Source organism: Gymnoscopelus braueri (genome assembly GCF_963280865.1).
Source record: "Gymnoscopelus braueri genome assembly, chromosome: 7".
Lineage (NCBI taxonomy): Eukaryota > Metazoa > Chordata > Actinopteri > Myctophiformes > Myctophidae > Gymnoscopelus > Gymnoscopelus braueri.
The window spans coordinates 21,498,869-21,518,016 of NC_137608.1; the positions used below are offsets into that span (position 1 = coordinate 21,498,869).

The 19,148-nt window shown below is 42.4% G+C and overlaps 1 protein-coding gene across 4 annotated transcripts; it reads right to left on the minus strand.

The window, feature by feature from the left end:
* Positions 1 to 2,367: 2,367 nt before the first annotated feature.
* plat (plasminogen activator, tissue) lies at positions 2,368 to 18,146 on the minus strand. 4 transcript variants are annotated; one of them, XM_080434487.1, is made up of 15 exons: positions 18,005 to 18,146; positions 11,686 to 11,762; positions 11,486 to 11,528; positions 11,018 to 11,152; positions 9,901 to 10,011; positions 8,832 to 9,006; positions 8,627 to 8,718; positions 8,269 to 8,446; positions 7,115 to 7,200; positions 6,779 to 6,862; positions 5,610 to 5,814; positions 5,211 to 5,347; positions 4,901 to 5,041; positions 4,328 to 4,476; positions 2,368 to 4,225 (listed from the first exon to the last, which is right to left on the minus strand). In XM_080434487.1, the coding sequence occupies exons 2-15, from the start codon at positions 11,746 to 11,748 to the stop codon at positions 4,055 to 4,057; spliced, it is 1,770 nt and encodes a 589-aa protein (XP_080290613.1). In that variant the 5' UTR covers positions 11,749 to 11,762; positions 18,005 to 18,146; the 3' UTR covers positions 2,368 to 4,054. The 4 variants fall into 4 exon arrangements, with proteins under 4 accessions (XP_080290613.1, XP_080290611.1, XP_080290612.1 ...); XM_080434485.1 differs by having other exon boundaries at positions 11,402 to 11,528; XM_080434486.1 differs by lacking the exon at positions 18,005 to 18,146 and adding an exon at positions 13,611 to 13,805 and having other exon boundaries at positions 11,402 to 11,528.
* Between the last annotated feature and the right edge of the window lie 1,002 nt (positions 18,147 to 19,148).

Below are 19,148 nucleotides of genomic sequence, written 5' to 3' on the forward strand. Positions count from 1 at the left end.
GTTTTGCAAATCTCAAGGTTTTCAAAAGCTGCTACTTATTGTATAACACAAATATTGTGATATGGAGAAGGTGAATTTCTAAAAGTAAATCACATACTTAAAGACTGACACATTTTAAAAGGAATCTGTAAATAAGAAAGCCTTTGGTCTGTTCCAAATAAACCAGTCTAGAGGAGAAGTCCCAGAGGCCACTACCTGATGTCATCTCACTAGAGGTCCTTACCTACATCCTTCCAAGTAACTCTTGCAAGTCTCATAGGGGCAGCAGTGGCTCAGGAGGTAGAGCCAGCACTGGGGAACTGGATGGTTCCCGGTTCGATCCCGGGCTCCCCCAGAGTCAGTGTCGAAGTGTCCTTGAGCAAGACACTGAACCCCTAATTGCTCCTGATGAGCAGGTTGGTGCCTTGCATGGTTTCCTCCACCGGCGGTGTGTGAATGGGTGAATGTAATGCACATTGGATTGTGCCATAAAGGCGCTATATAAATGCACCATTTACAATTTATCAAACATACTACTGTGAGGACGATTCTGAAGTTCATTGAATGCTGCCTTGTGTTCCATTGTGTCTCAGCAGTCCTCCCAGAGACTGTACCCCAGGGGACAGAGGCTGAGGGACGATCTTCATCTCAACAAGACCAAGACGCCAAAGTTGTTCATGAGGATCGGGATCTTCAAGGACCCAGGCTGCTGGCCCTCGGCCGGGCCTCAGAAGAATTTTCGGGGGAGGAAGGTCATCCAAAGCTTCTAGCAGCAGCAGTGGGAAATGTTTGGCATTCCTTATTCTGTGTAATATTAATCGTGTTTAGCCACTAGAGGGAGATATTGTGCAGCTCCTGGTGTAGTCTTATGGGTGTGCAGCAGGTGGGATAATCTAATTTGACAGTTTTATTGGAGAAAGTGGAGAAATTCATTAGCCTATAATAGTTGATACGTTTTTGTCTTCACTTTCCAATGTCTAGAAAATCACTATTCCAGGCCTAGGCTGTAATAATCCAGATGGTCAAGGATTTAACAGTTCCTCCTACAATTAAACATTTTATGAGGTTGCTTGTGGTGTTTTGGTGTGGCCAATCCAATATATTAGTAACCAGTTTATGCAAATGGAAACAATCCTTTAAAGTTCAGAAGCAACAGTGGGAAATTGTTTTTATTTCTATTGTATTGTCATTTATGGCAAACCTACCCATGTACATGATCTAAAAGAACTGCCTACAGAAATTACTAGGCTTTCTCTGAACTTAATCATCATTGGGCCTCATGCATTGAGATAACCAGAGACCCCCTCAGCATAGACATTCACTTTTCTTATCAATAAATCAGGGTCTTTTTTGGGTGGATTTGCTAGCCTGGCTGAGAGCTGTATGCATTTCTGTGATCAGTTCAGTCACATTAGCAGACTACTCTTGACTATTCTCTAAATTAGAGAATAGTGAGCGAGTGCTACACACAGAGAGGGGATAGCATTCCACTTAGTGAGGTATAAGTCACGTAGTTGTTGTAGTAATTACTCAATTAAAAAAACAACTACTCAAGTGTTTAAGGATATTGGTAGGCTTCAGCATTGTAGGACTTCTGATGTAGTACATGATAATATACATAATGTATATGATTTATATTATCATAGGTAATTATTTGTCTTTGACCCCATTTCTTTAACAATGATAACTCTAAAGGACACGGTGGCGCAGTCGGTAGCGCTGTCGCCTCACAGCTAGAAGGTCCTGGGTTCGATTCCCGCAGGGGACGCTGTGGGCGCTGGGGGCGTGTTCTCTCCTCCGCGTCATCAGTGCCCATACCCCAGGCGGGGTTGGCGAAAGGGCCTTTCTGTGTGGAGTTTGCATGTTCTCCCCGTGTCTCCTAGGGTAGATACCCTCACAAAAACATGCAGTAATCCTGGTCACTATACTGCCTCCCCCTGGCCAGCCGGGGCGCCTGATGGAGGGGAAGGGAACTGGTTGGAATAACCTGTTCCTTCCACGCGCTACGTCCAACCAGGGAAACTCTCCCCTGTCAGGTGACAAGAAGGTCAGTTGGCTCTCATGCATTGAAGGAGGCATGAGCTCTGCCCTGGCCTCCCTAGGTTGGCAGAGGGAAGGTAGTGCCCAGGATTACATTGGCACTGGGTGTAAAAAATAGGGTTACAAAATCGTGGGATAAAAAATGTATAAAAAAAACAAAACAATGATAACTCTGCCATCTTTATTTAATATATTTTGTATTAATCAAATTGTTGTTTTTTCCTCGACAACCTTTAAGGCCTGAGCTGGGTGTGGGTGTGGGTGGAGGGACTGGGATTCTGAATTGTTTTGAATGACATAAAAAGGAATACTTAAATTACTTGGAACAAACTTAAACATAGACATTCATTCCAAACATAATTTATTAAAAATAAGGTACATTTATGAAATGTGGTTAATATAGCAGTAACAATAAATTAATAAACTAAATACATTGTATCACACATTCAAGTTGCTACAAAATCATACAAAATACACATAAATATTGACTGAATACAAAACATCAATCACCTGTAACCCAAGAAAAGGTGAAGCATTGAAACGGAAGTATACAACAATGGAGGCTGGATTTACCGTCAACAAGCATTTTGTTGTAGTACACAGTAAAACCCTCTGTTAATTTATCTCTGAGAGAGTGTACAGCTGTAACCAAAAGGCACACGAAAGGGTCCATTTGGTTACATTTGTATAATCTCTGAGTTACAAATGGATAAATCATTTAAAATCAACATTGAAACAATATAAACCTCCCTGCCTGGGCTCAACCCAGGTGTCAAGTGGTGCACTGTCGAATGAGCATCACACAAAACTGAAAAAAGAAAAAGGTGACTCATGCTCTCCCTTTCCCCTTGTAGTGGATCTGAAAGGGCAGGACATACTGTAGCAGGCTAGAATGAAATGTGCTCCATGGTTTTCTCCCTACACAGCTGTCAGAACTATTCACATCTACCAGAGGACACAGAGGGACCACAGTGAGTTTAAGTGCATGGAAGGTGCACTGCAAAATCCTGAGTATTAATTCAGCTCTGAGAGTGTATAAGAGTTGACCCTTTATGGGCCGTGTTTTTTTTATAAATTAACACTCAGGATTTTACCGTGTGTAATCTCCATTGACTCTGAACCAGCAGATAGTCTTATGTTTAACATGACAGAACCACAGTCTTGTCCTTTTGTCTTGTTGTCTACACTACAGGACAACAAGACAGAGTGATTTTCTAACAAAAGCCTGACACAATATGTTCTTTAAAGAAAATATATAAGCCCTTTGGGGTAGCTAACTCATTCCTATATGAATAGTTGTGCAGGATAAAAACAAATGTTAAAAGCAATGAGTGGAGTGTATGTTATCTGATTTGCTACTGACCTAAAAGAAAATCTCCATTCCACCAAACTAATATGAAGCCATTTGGAATGAGTCTGTGTCGCCTGCCACTGGTGAATAACAGACGGCACCACAGGTACAGATTCCTATCGCTAATGCTGTAAAATCCATATCTAACACACATTACATTTTAGACATGTATATTATTTCCCTGCTGGTTCTTTAAATGAACCTACAGTACACTGATAATCTACTCTCCAAGCTGTGTGTCACTTAGGCTAATGAAACACAGATGAGATTCATGTGTGTAAAAAGAACAATAAATATCAATAGACCCGTGTAGATGGCACAGGAGGAGGAGTGTCAGGTGTAAGGAAGCATAGCACATTTAGGTTCCTGTCCAAATGTACAGTCGCATCCTTAGGCAATGACCTAGCAAACCTGGAGTTACAGAGGGGCAAACATATGAAAACATACGTATGACTCAGGCCCCCCTCTTCTGTGACTCTGTAGAAGAGGTTTCAAAGCTTCATCTGATGTGAGATGCATCCACTTAGTCAATGGATGTTTAAACAACAGCTAAGCAGGTTCTTGGAACAGATTCAGAATCACATGGTTTCACTCTGTCCGTCTGTGTTCAACCTGTATTTGTTGTGCTTCGTGTGATATGTATGGGGTATGTTCATCCCACACGGCATCCGTCTCTCTCTCGATCTAGATGTCATGGTGTGCCCTCCTTTTGCCGTTTATCCAGTCAATGTAGCGGGTGACTCGGGTATACACCCCTGGCTTGCCCTTCTTGCCACAGCCGTCGCCCCAGCTGATCACTCCCATCAGAGTCATCTTGCCATCCTTTGGACAGACAAGAGGACCGCCAGAGTCACCCTGCACACGATCAGTGAGAGAGAAAGTCACGGTTAGAACTTGATTTGTACAAGCAAACAAACAGGAACCCCTGGCTTGTTAAATATGAGTTCTGGTCCTCACCTTGCAGGCATCATCCTTTTCCCGGGTGTCCCCTGCACACAGCATGTTGGGGGTAACGAGGCGTCCAGACAACACTTCTGGGATACAACGATCCTGGGGCCACAGGCGAACAAAACCTCTCTTGATGCGCTCTGAGTACTCTGGTGAGACTGTGGAGAGAGCAGATGTTAAATTTTATTTGGTTTCACTAGCATGTATGCTGCTGTTTAGATGTTGTTTTTAGTGCCATATGGAAAGTACTTTGAGCTACATTTCGTGTATGAAACTTGGTTATGATTATTAGCTGAACTGCTGAGAAGTGGCGAGTGCAAAACTATTGTAATGAGGCTGTCTGTCTGTATTTACCGGTAAGTTAATCTGTCCACCAGAGGGTGCTGCAAATGCCACATCTGGCTAGCGTTGTTTCTCTTATTAATAGTTAACAGTAACAGATAAATATAAAATGACTAAATGCTTGTCAAATACAGGACAAAAGTTCCAAAACTAAAATCTAATATCATCATGCTTATGCATGCCACAAAATAAAAAATAAAATAATGCAAATGGATTTTAAAATGGAAAAAGGTTCCATACACTCTGTAGCTTTCCCATATCCAGAGATCTCACACTCGGTCCAATCGGGCAGCACGAGCCCTGCTTCAGGTAGACATGCAGGCAAAACCTCTGGAGAGTTCACCGCACACAGGCCAATGTCACTCTTCAACTTCAGAAGGGCTAGAAAGGGAAAAGGGAAGGCAAACCCATTAACGGAGAAACACATGGTAGAGAATGTGGGATAAGGACAAAGCGATTTATTTAAGATTTGACAAGCTTAATTAAAGCATACCGCACAGCTGGTTCGGCGGTGCAAAATATAGGTTCCTTGTGTTAGTGTTTTACTCACCAATGTCATTGTCAAAGGTGTCTGAATCAAAATTCTCATGAAGCCACAACTTCTCAACCTCAAAGATCTGCTCGCTACTTGAGTTCTGCTTGCGGAATGTTCTGCCCAGAATGACCTGCAGTTGTGATGCTTCGTTCCTGAAATGAACATTTTTTTTTTTTTTCAAAAAACTGTTAGGATTTAGAAAAAAAAATTAAGAACCGCCTCAGGGTCTTAATGGGTTAAGACCGGGAAAGCATCATTTGTGTCATTTTAAGATTGTCGAATAGCCAAAGAAATCTAATGTGACAGAGATGCGTCCCCGGATTGAATGGGTTAACGGGAAACAATGTTAGCTTCAGTGTGTGGATGTGTTGATGGTTGAGTGTGTGTGTGTGTGTGTGTGTGTGTGATACCTACTTCTCCTCAAAGCAGTGTGCGGCTGTTAAGACCCAGCAGGAGTCAATGAGGATGCCGCCGCACAGCAGAGCGTATGCCTTGTGCCGGGGCCGGTAGGCGTTGATGGCCGCCTGCCACGGCTGCTCGGTGATGTCGCTCTCCTGGCCTCCAAACATGCGGAAGGAGGGGCGACTCAGAGAGTTGTCTAAACGCTGGCCACATGTCGCTGCAGAGGTTGTAGTATGGTGGTTAGAACCAGTGGTGGAAAAAGTACTCAGATTCTTTACATAAGAAAAAGTACCAATACTGCAATATAGAAGTACTCTGTTACAAGTAAAAGTCCAGAATTCTAAATTGACTCGAGTTAAAGTACAAAAGTATTGGCATCAAAATGTACTTAAAGTTCCAAAGGTAAAAGTAAAAAAATATTAGAAAATAGCAGATCTACAAGCTCACAACGCGTCTCGATGCGACGCGTTGTGAGCTTGTAGATCGGCTATTTTCAAATAGCCTATGTATAAAATAGGGCTAAAGTGGTTAATGTATGTTTTATAATGTAATAATTTGTATATGGAAAGTAACTAGTAATTAAAGTTTTCAAATAATTGTAGTGGAGTAAAAGTCTCTGAGATGTAGTGGAGTAGAAGTAAAAGTGCTGAAAATTTGAATTACTCCAGTAAAGTAAAAGTACCTAAAAATTGTACAGTACTTAAGTAAATGTACTTAGTTACTTTACACCACTGATGGTGGTTAGAATAAAAGAGAACATCTTTACTGTGTATATGACAGGGGGTGCCTGAGGGGGTCCCCAGCAAAATGAGGAACAAATGCATCAACCCTCTTTCATACTTTTGAATAATAGCCTATTTACAAGCTCACTACACGTCGCATTGCGACCCGCTGTGAGCTTGTAGATCGGCTAAATTCAAACAATGCTTTAAAAAAGAAATGAAAACACAAATCTTCTCTTATGGCGGTCCCTGTCACAGAACCTTTTCATATGGGGGTCAGTGACCAAATACAGATTCATTTGGGTGTTCTTGACATGAAAATGTTTGAGAGCCACACAGTGTATGACATTGCCAATCAGTGGCAATGTCATAGGAAATCATGGAAAAACGAAATAAACATAAATGGCACTAAATGGATATAAATATGTGATTAAAGTTGAAGATGTTAACGTGCACTACCTCTATTATTATTGTTAGTGGTGGGTCCCCGGGGGCCCAGTGGGCCTCGAGGGCCCAGAGTGGTAATGATGATTGGACGCCTCGCTGAAAAAGAAAGATTTTTTTTATTCATTCCACATCTGACATAATTTATTGTAACACAGTTAGTTGATTTGATAATTTCTATGTATTCTCTATGTTAGTAAGTCAATTTATCTCTATTGCCTTCATATCCTTATAATATTTTGGTGACATTGGCATGGTGTTTTGGCAACATTATTCTTTTTTGAAAGTCATGCCAAAGAATTGTCATTGAATTGAATTCAGCATTCTGGTCATGAACATGAGGATACTCACAGCATTTCTTGATATTGCACTGCTCCCAGTTCAGCCTCATGTTCTTGTAGACGTAACACCAGGGAGTCGCGTCACCATCTGGGTTCCTGGGGGATGAAGAAATGGAAGTGGGGATTAAGTTTGTTGTTTAGGTTGTGCGTCATGCTTGGGGAAGCCCTTGATTGTGTGTGTGTGTGTGTGTGTGTGTGTGTGTGTGTGTGTGTGTGTGTGTGTGTGTGTGTGTGTGTGTGTGTGTGTGTGTGTGTGTGTGTGTGTGTGTGTGTGTGTGTGTGTGTGTGTGTGTGTGTGTGTGTGTGCGTGCGCACGTGCGTGCGCGTGTGTGTGTGTGTGTGTGTGTGTGTGTGTGTGTGAAGTCGAGCATGTTTAGCATGTGTAATGATGATTCTGTGTTCTCTAACATTTCAGCTAACACCCCTGATGTCATTGTTGTTAATGAAAACCATATAGAGGTGTTCATTCTCGAGGTCGGCTGTACTTTTGATTACAGCTTAGAGGAAGCCTTCCTAACCAAAGTGCTAAAATATCATCAGCTAGAGCAGACCATCTCTCAGCTAGGCTACAGATGTAAACTTTTGTTTTTTATCTTTGGAAGCCTAGGGCACGTGCACAAGTTGGTTGTGAGGGGCCTTCAAATGGCCGGCCTCTCCAAAAGGAGGGCTAAACAATTAGCAAGGTACTGCTCAATATCAGCTATTATAGGAAGCCGCTCAATTTGGAGGAGGCGTTGTTTCCTTTACCCAATGTGTGTGTGTGTGTGTGTGTGTGTGTGTGTGTGTGTGTGTGTGTGTGTGTGTGTGTGTGTGTGTGTGTGTGTGTGTGTGTGTGTGTGCGTGCGTGCGTGCGTGCGTGCGTGCGTGCGTGCGTGCGTGCGTGCGTGCGTGCGTGCGTGCGTGCGTGCGTGCGTGCGTGCGTGCGTGCGTGCGTGTGTGCACGTGCGTGCGTGTGCGTGTGCGAGAGAGAGAGAGAGAGAGAGAGAGAGAGAGAGAGAGAGAGAGAGAGAGAGAGAGAGAGAGAGAGAGAGAGAGAGAGAGAGAGAGTAATGTGTGTGTGAGAGAGAGAGAGAGAGAGAGAGAGAGAGAGAGAGAGAGAGAGAGAGAGAGAGCAAGTCAGTGTACATTTTCTATTCATATAAAATATGCAAATTGTGTGTTTACCTGCAAAAGCTATGGCTGCCCAGCCCCACTTCCAGGGCGTTAGGTTTCCATGCGTTGTAGAAGTTGTTGCGTCTGATGAGGGGGGAATCCCAGGGAAGACAGCGAGTGCCGATCCTAGTGACAGCTGTGGTGCCTCTGTAGGACTGGCCAGAGCCCTGCATGCACTCTCGGTTCTTATCTGCACAGAAACACGCACAGAAAGAAAGAGGTTACGTCACATGACAGAGGGAGATGTCTATGCAATGCATTTTACTGTCGGACGCAATAGGGCAGGGGCAATAGGGCAGGGGTGTAAGGGTGTAAGGGGGACTGCATTTAAAAACAAAATCACAAAATGTGAAACTGTGTATAGCACTACCTTCTGGACACTTGGGCAAGGTACAGAACTGCCATTCGACCTGAGTGTTTTTGTAGACGTAGCACCATGGAGTAGTGTCATTGTCTGGGTTTCTGAAAGTTAAGACAAAACAAGGTTGACAGTGAGAAGAAGACATAATTTGTCCTTCATCAGGACAATCTCTAGCTATATGATGTATCAAAGCTGATGGGTTGGCGCTACATACCGGCAGAAGTTGTGATTGCTCAGTCCTAGGCTGCTGGCGTCAGGTCTCTTAGCTGTAAACTTCCTCCCTCTCAGAGATGTAGAGTTCCAGTTGATGCACTCCGCTCCTGTGTGGCTGATACTCCATGTGCCCCGGTAGCCTACACCGCGTCCTGCAATGCACTTCTCATTGGTGTCTATGGGGAAAGACACAAGTTATACTTCAGTTCATAAAGTAGACCGTGGATAATTGAGATATGGGACTGGCCAGGACTTATAGGGTGATAAATGCCAGTGTAGATTACAATGATTTTTAGATTAAATCAATATTTGAGTCACTGAAAACTATGTTAAAAGAGTTCAATACATTTTTTACTTTGTCTTTTTTTCATAGTTGCACAATAGTTTGAGCAATTTGTGGTTTTAAGCAATGACCTAACTGTGATGATCATAAATGATATTGGATAATCTGGGTCTGGCATCTCCAAACTCATTATTCTTTATTTGAAATAATGTGGCCATGAGGACACGTTTTCAGTCACTTCTTGTGTCGTTGAGAGGGTGGAGTGACCGACGGCCAAAAAAAAAAGGAGCCCACAGAAACAAAAACTCTCATATGCCAACAATTCATTTTCTTTCCATAGTTTATTATCCTTTCTCTTTTCCATCCAGACCACACGTCTGATGATGGCTATGAGTCACACATCAAGTCTGTTAGCCCTAACTATAGCCGCTAACAAGGTCATGGAAGGGAAATTCTAATTAGGGTCTTGTCACACTTAACCGTACTATGGAGATGGATGATGCCAGGATTGCAGAGTCAAAATTAGACACAGAGCGTGGGGCATAGTTTATATCAAGAGGAAGGGCAGTATAGGTTATTGCACAGCAAACCAGATGTGCAACAACCATAATTACGATCAGAATCACTTTACATAATTGCCAACTTGCCAAGTTATGTTTCCACTTTATGTGAAGTCTGACATTAGTCACTCACACAGAGTCCAATATGCATGACAATTTAAGCTAAATACAAGTCATACTTTTAGGGAAAAAAATCAAGCAATGTAATATGCTTGTTGAGTACTTACTAATCTCACACCGAGTCCCAGTGAAGCCTGTGGGACACTGGCATAGGTAGTCTGCAGAGTACTCTGCCTTCTTACATGTTCCTCCATTATAGCACATCGAAACGTCACAATCTGTGGGAGACACACAGTGAGGCATTCGTTTACTTTGTGGGTATGATTTAATTCCTATTTTATTAGCCAATATAGATGTACCCTAATAAACCACAAGTGTTTTAGAAAGCCTCCATTAATTTGACCTTCAAGACATCATGTCATGTAAGGTTAATTAAAACCGTGTTTTTTTCAGTTGTTATAAAACTGCAGCAACATCGCCAATCCGCAATTGTCTTTATTGTTTAATAATTCCTTAAGGTCACATAACACCCTAATCACTGCTGGCGTTCTGGTCTCACAGGCGGTTCATGTTTGGCAGACTGAAATGTGGTTGTAATTTGTCAGAGGGAGGGGTCTGTAATGCCTCATAGAGTTAGTCAATAGGGGGTGAATGCGTATGAGCTGCTCTGATGAGAGGACTCTAAACAGTCCCAGACTAAACTACACCCACTCCCTGACATCCCAACGGCGTCCAAGAGGAAGACTTTGAAGACAAACGTGGAAGAAAATCCAACAAAGACAATCGATAACATAAAGTAAGATTTTTTTTTCTGTCAGGTGACGGAGAAATCAACAGACAGACAGACTAATTGGCAGACTGAGGCCTAATTTATATTTTGATGTATGACTGCGTCGCTTGCCATATGACTGCGTCGCTTGTAGTATCTCGTATGCCAATATGTCATACGAGATACTACAAATTAGCCATGACTGACAGACAGGATATAGTAGACAGAAAAACATGTAGGAGGAGTATTACAGTATCAAACACAGACAGCAAAATCAAAGTTCTGTTCATTGGGACTAGAGACCACACACAAACGAAAATCTAACAGTTAAAAGATAAATCAGGTCAGCTGCTTGGTGTGATTGCATGAGCGTGCGTGCGTTCACGCGCACGTGTATGTGTGTGTGTGTGTGTGTGTGTGTGTGGGTGTGTGTGTGTGTGTGTGTGTGTGGGTGTGTGTGTGTGTGTGTGTGTGTGTGTGTGTGTGTGTGTGTGTGTGTGTCTGTGTCCACTCACTGATAACAGGCACAAAATGACAGCGTTCTCTCCCCCACTTTTCACAGAAGCAGTACTCCACACGCAGTCCCTTCCATCTCAGCCACGTGTCCCCATAACTACGCATGGCTGATGTCTGACTATCCTCACAATACGCTACAGGTACACAAATATTCACACACGGGACAAAGACAGATGGACAAATAAGACACATTTAGACTACCGTCATCAAAAACACAAACACGGAAAAGGCAATCATTATCACATGTAAAAGGAGGAACATGCAAGAAAGCGTTGAGGGGCCACAAGAGAGTGGAGACAAGACACATGACAGACAACAGAGACAGTCTAATTATGGTGATGGTGGTGGTGTTAATGAAGACAAAAAATAGTGATGGAGCTCACAAGCGGTGTCAAAAGAGGGTGAGGGTGCCTTGTGGACACGTATAATCACAAGGGTCCGTCTGGGTGGCAGCAGCCCAATCTCACCTCTGAAAAAGCGTGTTCCTCTCTTGGCACGTTTGAGCTCGACCTGGAAGGGAAGGCAGATATTTTTTAGACAAAGCCACGTTGGTGTCAAATATTACTGACATTCTGTGTTATTAATATGTACAAGCAAAAGTTGCAGGTGAGCAGACAGCTAACTATTCTAAACACCAATATCCCAGTTGAGTGGGTGTAGTACTTACATTGTCTGCTAGGCAGCAGCAGAGAGCAGAGAGCAATATCAAAAGCACCAATGTTCTGGCCATGAGGACTTTTATATCTGCATGGAATGAAATAAAACACACAAGTGACAATGAAGTCAAATTTGGACAAAAATTCCTAAGTCCAATAACATTTTTTATAAAGCACTGCCATATAACACGAGTTACACGACAATCCCTGAAATAATACAATCCAAGGAGATTTCCTGGAGGTTTTTCAGACAATGGAAATGTTCTATTGTAAATCTGTCATCCATACCAAGGACATAAGCTACTCTACAAGGAAAAGACCAACAGGGGACACCAATGCCACACTGTTTCCCTTCCTTCCTGAATCCCACCTTAGCCCAACTCTTCCCTGGAGCAGGAGGAACCACGAGGGAGGAAAGGGTGGATAATATGGGGCACTAGTGGGAAACAGAGTCATTTCAAGTTCACTGAAGTTGCGTTGATTTCCTTTTCCTGAAACAGCAGATAAGGAGTCATAAGGATAAGGATTGGATCGTTCATGCGAGTACATTTGTGTTTATGTTTGGAGGATGTTTGAAGATGCTAAACAAAGGACCTCTCATACAGTGAAGCACACACAGGTTACAGGCTGAGACAAATTGGTTACTAGCTGTCTATCTATAGCACTTTTTGTTACAACAATGGAACAATGCACTGATATTATGATCATTTGTGCAGTGGATGGAATTGTACTGCCCCTGCATGATATATCTGGCCTCTTTATCATATTTACAGTGTCTCTTTACCACAGGGAGAAAGTTGGGAGGAGACTTTCTGAAAAATTAAACACTGGCCACCGCAATGAAGGCCAAGCCATAACAAAAAAAGTGTCCACAATCTGGACAACTGAACAGAAACCACAGCAGACATAACGTTTCTCCACAATCTTGCTACAGTATATGCAACAGATGTGAATGGATAAAATGACTCAATAAAAGGAGAGGGTAAAATCGAGGAAAGCCCAGGGCAAAGAATTATAATTGGATTCCTCTTAGACTTTTCAGTCAAAAAGGCCATTTTGGTTTTAGACTGACTCCCTACTTTGTCTGGACACGGACCAGTTTGTGGAGATGAGAAACGTGGAAGATAAGCCCCGTTCACTCCTCACTCAAGTGTGAGTAACCGTGAGTCATAAACTGAGGTCTGGGTGGGATGGGGGGTGGGGTGGGGGGTAATGGAAAAGGAAGGAAAAAGGGGTGGAAAAGGGATGAAAGACTACAAGAGAAAATGGGATAGAGTTAGAGAAAGCCGAACACAAAAAAACTGTCTGACGGTTGTGAATGGCCTCAGTAGAGCCAAAAGAGGACTAAGTCGCATGCAAACCTGCGTAAGTCCTTTTTTGTATACACAGACACCCAACACACAAAATTGCATACATACATGAGGTGCTGCACAAACACGCTTGTGTTGTTAGACACCTTTTTACACACTGCTGCTTCTCCACTGACTCACTCCCCTGTGGGTGACTGAGCTGACAGAAAACACTGTAGTGTTTTGATATATCAGTGGTGTAAAAAAGAAAACTGCTTTGTTGGCAGACATTGGCATGCATACACACACATACACACACAGACACACACACAGACACACACACAGACACACACACACACACACACACACACACACACACACACACACACACACACACACACACACACACACACACACACACACACACACACACACACACAGGCACCCACAGGCACTCATGTACACACATGCAGAGCTCAGGAACGTAGAGGTAGTCTACGCTCCATGGCAACAAAGCTACACACAGTTCACTATGTTCATTGTTTCAGGAACAAGGCCCTCCCCGAGCTTTAACAGTGGTGGCCTTATAGGATTTCACCTTTAAAACACACGCATACACGCACACATGCACACACACACACACTCACCGTAATGAACACAGACGTCTGGGAAACTGGCCCTCGGTCAGGCAGAGGAACGATCTGTCACTCGCTGTATGTTGTTTCGACCCCCTAACTGAACCTCACAGGCAGCTGATCAATAACAGCCGCCGTTCTGTTTAGTTTTTCCTTTTTTGTTTCCTTTGTGCAGCTGTTGAGCTGTGTTCCGTCGCCCCTCTCTCCACCCCTGTCAGCTGAAAACATGTGTTTCCTGCTGCAGCACTGTCAGTTTTATGTCCAGTGCCCTTGACGGTGACGAACATAAATATATCCGCGCACACGCGCGCGCACGCTCAAACACATCAGACATTAACATATGTTTATCCCACCCATTCTAAAGTCTGTGGTATCCGTCACACAGGGGCCCTTCTGGGGCGCCACCATGACCACCACAGGATTATCAGCAGCTTTTTGACAGCCCCACCATCCAGTTTGCCTCAATTTTAGCTGCATTTGTGGTCTGTCTTACAAGATAGACACAGGAATTTATATTATATAAACCGACGTACAGGCGGGGGGGAAACCGTCGGCATGGTACAAAGGGGATTTCTTGTGCACTCAGCTGTTCTTTTATTTTTATACAACATGCAGTTTAACTAATTTCCTACAGAGTATTAGGGCTGTCTGTCCCACCCATTGGTGGCTTTTGACTGTATTTCTGTGTGAACACGTGTCAGTGGCTCCCTGGGGAGGTGCTGAATTGCTGTGGGTTTCTTAGTAGGTCAAACATGACTGGAACACACGAAACAACAGCAATGTGGGAGAGTTAAACTAGAGCTAGACTGTGAGTCAGCATCAACGTTGTGGCTTCAATTTAAAACACAACACATTTGTGGAGGATAATGCCAATAGATAGATATACAAACACCTGCATGTGCACACAATATAGTCTGCGCGCACGCACACACTACACACACACTTCCCACTTTCTCCACATGTGTATTTTCTCCATATCTTTGAACTTTTGTAATGGGTAACTCCCTAACATTATTCACTTCCAGTGTTGTTGTGCAGCTGCACATAATTAATGGAATTGGCTTTGAGTGCCCCTGATCCTCGACTCTCTTCTGATGATGAGTTCAACAGAACATTACCAAGAATGTGCGATGATGATGCTGTGCTGAGTTAGTATAGGTTGGTAGTGAGACATTCTTCTCACTTCCAGTAACATGGTCAGAATGTCAAGTCCAGGGTTCGCCATTGGCATGAGGCCTGAATTGGCTGAATTTGCAGAGGGGTCAGTAGAAATGTGGCTACAGCGTATCCAAGTTTAGTTCCGATTTTTCCTTCAAATATCACTCCACTTTCTATCCTGTCTCTCTTCGCTTCGCTGCTGGAGTCAACTGATGTTCCTTTTGATGTCTGTGCATTGACTCACTCTCTCACTCTCTGTTGAAAAGTTTGTGGACACTGGGCAGTCAGTAGAAGGAGCTGGCACAAGAAACACTTTTAGCATTCTTAATCCTAATTTAACTTTGTTGTAGTGACATGGTACAACCGTTTTATTTTACTACAAAGTTTGAATAAATAAAGTACTACGAATAAACCATTACAATATGGTTTTCTTTGGCAACAATCACTACTTCATATAACCTGAACCCCATAATGCTGTTATGAATTAGTTTGACTTATTGAGAATAGTATAATACTACTTCTCCCCTGACTTTTAATCACCTCTACCAATGAAAGGCTTGAAGCGTGTATGACGCAGTAGAAAAAACAAAACATGCAGGTAATATGTTTAGCTATGAAGTTATTAAATATAACCTCAATAGGTATGGTAAGCTGCTTGAAAGGCCTTATCCTTGGCCCACTGGGGCCGTCCATAATCCCTCGTTGCAGAACCCCTCAGAACAGAGAGCTGCATTGTAGCCCTTTGATTATCATTCTACACGTTGGTCGAAGGCCTGCGCCCTTCATTAGGAACGCTGAAAGCAGCTACAGAACTAACTGAAGACTCAGAGAGAGGACCACAAAGAGGGGTGTGGAAGGAGCAGGTGATGACATCAGGCACAAATAGCAGAAACTGGAGGAGATAATGAACCGTGTGGAACAATAGGAGCAAATGAAAGAGAGCATACCGTACATCAGGCAAACAGAACAGGGAGGGCAGAGAAGGGACGAAGAGTGATGCTTAACCCATTAATACCTGGAACTGTGTCATTTTTAGATTTGAGCTAAAAAGCATTATTTTACACTTTGGGCTATTCAAAAATAGCGTAGCGAGTAGCGAGTGCCGCGCTACGAGCTTGTAGATCTGCTATTTTTGAAAAATCGTGAAAATGTGTGCAAATCTTTGAATATATATATTTTTACACAACATTTTTAACTCAAATCTTTACTTCTGGGGGGTCTCTGGAACAAAATATTTTGATGGGGGTCCACGGCCAAATACATATAATTGTGGGGGTCCTTGACATGAAAAAGATTGAGCACCACTGAAACATACGTTTTTCAGAATACTGTTGAGCTTTAGGAGACATGTAGAATCGGCTTCAGGTCTCAATGGGTTAAGTTATGCTCCGTCGTACTGTTGAATCATCCCATTCTCACAGGAATACAGAGACAGGGAGGGAAGTGGGAAGGTAGTGGTACATGGAATGAGATCCAACTGAAGGTCATACAATTAGTTGCCTTGTTCAGTCATATACACTAGACGCAAGGACGGATGAGGAAGAAGAGTGCATTCAGATGCACTTGTGGACAGCAGCCTGCCAGCCATTCTAAAAACTCTGGCATGTCACCAAATAGTCACTCAGTCATTGTCAAGTAATCTGACTCCATCATTCTCTCATATTTCACACACAGAAAGTGTATGCAGTACACTGCAAGCCTCTGTTCAATCTACACTGCTCTGACCTATTGGCTGTGTGGCTGTCTGTCCCTAGTATGCCTGATCCCCTGAGTCACAGAAATCAGTCTGAACGCCCCCAAGCCTTGAGCCAGACTCACAAAGCCCACTGACTGACCACACTGTAAAGAATGAAGATAATTAATGCTAATTACTTCCTCCCTGCTTAGAACAACCTCAGACACAGCATCGGTGTAGGGTTGAAAAACTCACGTCATGATACATGCTGTGGAGTGGAATTCCCAGAAAAATGGCTAAGACAAGACGTATAAGTCTAACCCAACACTGTACCTCCCTGTAGCCCTGAAACATGACTGTGTATACAAGCGTCATGTGAACCATGGCTATACCTCCCTGATATGTCAGCCAGTGATGCAGTGCAGGGTTAGTCAAGTTCTGGCACTGGATGGACAACACACACTCACAAAAACAAACACACAGGCGAGTGCACACACACACACACACGCACGCACGCACGCACGCACGCACGCACACGCACACACACACACACACACACACACACACACACACACACACACACACAGGTCTCTTATCAGTTTCTCCCTTTCACACACCCACACACGCTGTGAATAGCAGTGTCACAGGAGGCTACTCCTTTACTGCAATTATATCAATGTGTTATTTCATTATCTCCAAAAGAAAAACAATTTTAATAGTGAAGCATCCAAAGAATGTTTGGTTAATTTTTGTTGCCAAGAGTTTTTTCTATGATCTCATTCAATGATGGGTTCATCCACTCACTGACTGATGTCTGTGGGATCTTAGGGAAAGTTCTCATGGGTGTTCAAGACAAGTCAATGGACTTCAGCATGTCCTTCAGTTCAGATGTCACTTGTGCTGTCATTTTCTAATACAGGTGACTTTAAATTCACAAATAGGATATATCTGATCCCCCAGTCATCAAAACATCTAAAAGGTGTTTGCCTTATTTTTGATACAATTTGAACAAGATGAAATAAAAAAAGAAGCTGAAAGTGAAACTAAACTAGTCACATAAAAAAATGGTTAAGTAGGCTAATGTAAAGTATACATGATGTGAACATGCACGGTACATCATTATCAGACTTAATTGTATCTTTCCTGATGATGCCCCAAAATGACTGGATATACTTTTGTAGCAATTTGTAGAAATTGTAGAAATATTAGACCTTTATTGTCGAATGTTTAAGCATGTTCTAAAATCATGTATACTTTACTTTACGTAAGACCATTTTTCTAATATTTATTTTTTTACATTTTGGACAAAATAGCCAATTTTACATCGAGGTGCCCAGAACTGATGAGTGAACGCCGTACATGATTGTGCATCTGCAATTACAAAAAGCGATACATTAGCTGATGTATGTTAGCCGAACTAACACTACTAACCTATATAAAACATTAGCACATTAATGATGATCCGATCCCACTGACTGATATCCAAATAAGTTCCGCTCCGCTCCGCTTAAGAGGCTATTGATCCGTTTATCGACCACAAGCAAACCATAATAGAAGTAGAAACAGGTCTTACCGAACAAATGTCGTTCAATTCCCGAGTCCCGATATCCCTCTATAGACAAACTTTGCCAAAGGTTCTGGAGTCTGGACTAGAGTCAATTGTCGCTGATCGGACTGTGTTTGACTTTGCTCTCCTCGGTCCTCAGGCTTTATTCGCCCGCTCCACGCATTCCGTCCGGATGATGATGATGATGGCGATGATGCTGATGATGATGCAGCCCATGGGCGGTATCAGTCTCCCACGGGACTGTCCCACACCTAAGGTGGATTGTTAGTCTCAAGAATAGATTACGTCATTTTATCGATTTATTTAACACTATCTATAGTTCAACTTCTCAACCTTTTCAGGCCGTGACCCCCCAAAATAATCATATTTGAACTGGGGACCCCCTAAAAATAATCATTTGAACTGGGGACCCCTCAAAATAATCATTTGAACTAGGGACCCCCTCACCCTGACAAGCACTTGGAATTGTAGGAGTTGTGGCATTCAATTTGGTTTGACTTGGTTCCACAGATAAATATAGTGAAAATAGCAGATCTACAAGCTTATAGATCTGCTATTTTCACTTTATTTTTATTTTTATAGTATAGTTTGATTACTTTTGATGCAGTAATGGTCTTTTACTTTTCTTTTCTTTTTTTTAGGTATTAAAAAGGTCTTAAAAGTCCTTAAATTGTCACTTCACTGTCATCTGGGACCCACAGATTGAGAACCACTGATCTATATCTATCTATCTATCTATCTATCTATCTATCTATCTATCTATCTATCTATCTATCTATCTATCTATCTATCTATCTATCTATCTATCTATCTATCTATCTATCTATCTATCTATCTATCTATCTATCTATCTATCTATCTAGCCTATCTATCTATCAAAACAATATCGTGATTAAAATAGTGTCTATAGGTAAAATAAATAAAAACGTATCACATTATTCACACAAGTAGAAAAGCAACTCATAAAGTGGCTTTCACTTCTAGAACTCAATTTACATATGTGATAACAATAATAATAATTTATTAATTTGCAAATCAATCATACCTCTGTGTATTCAAGGAATACCCAAATTCTGCTATTGTCAGAATTTAGTGCTGAATCCATTTGGATTCCGAAGGAAAGTAACAAGCAAATTTTTTCATTTACTTC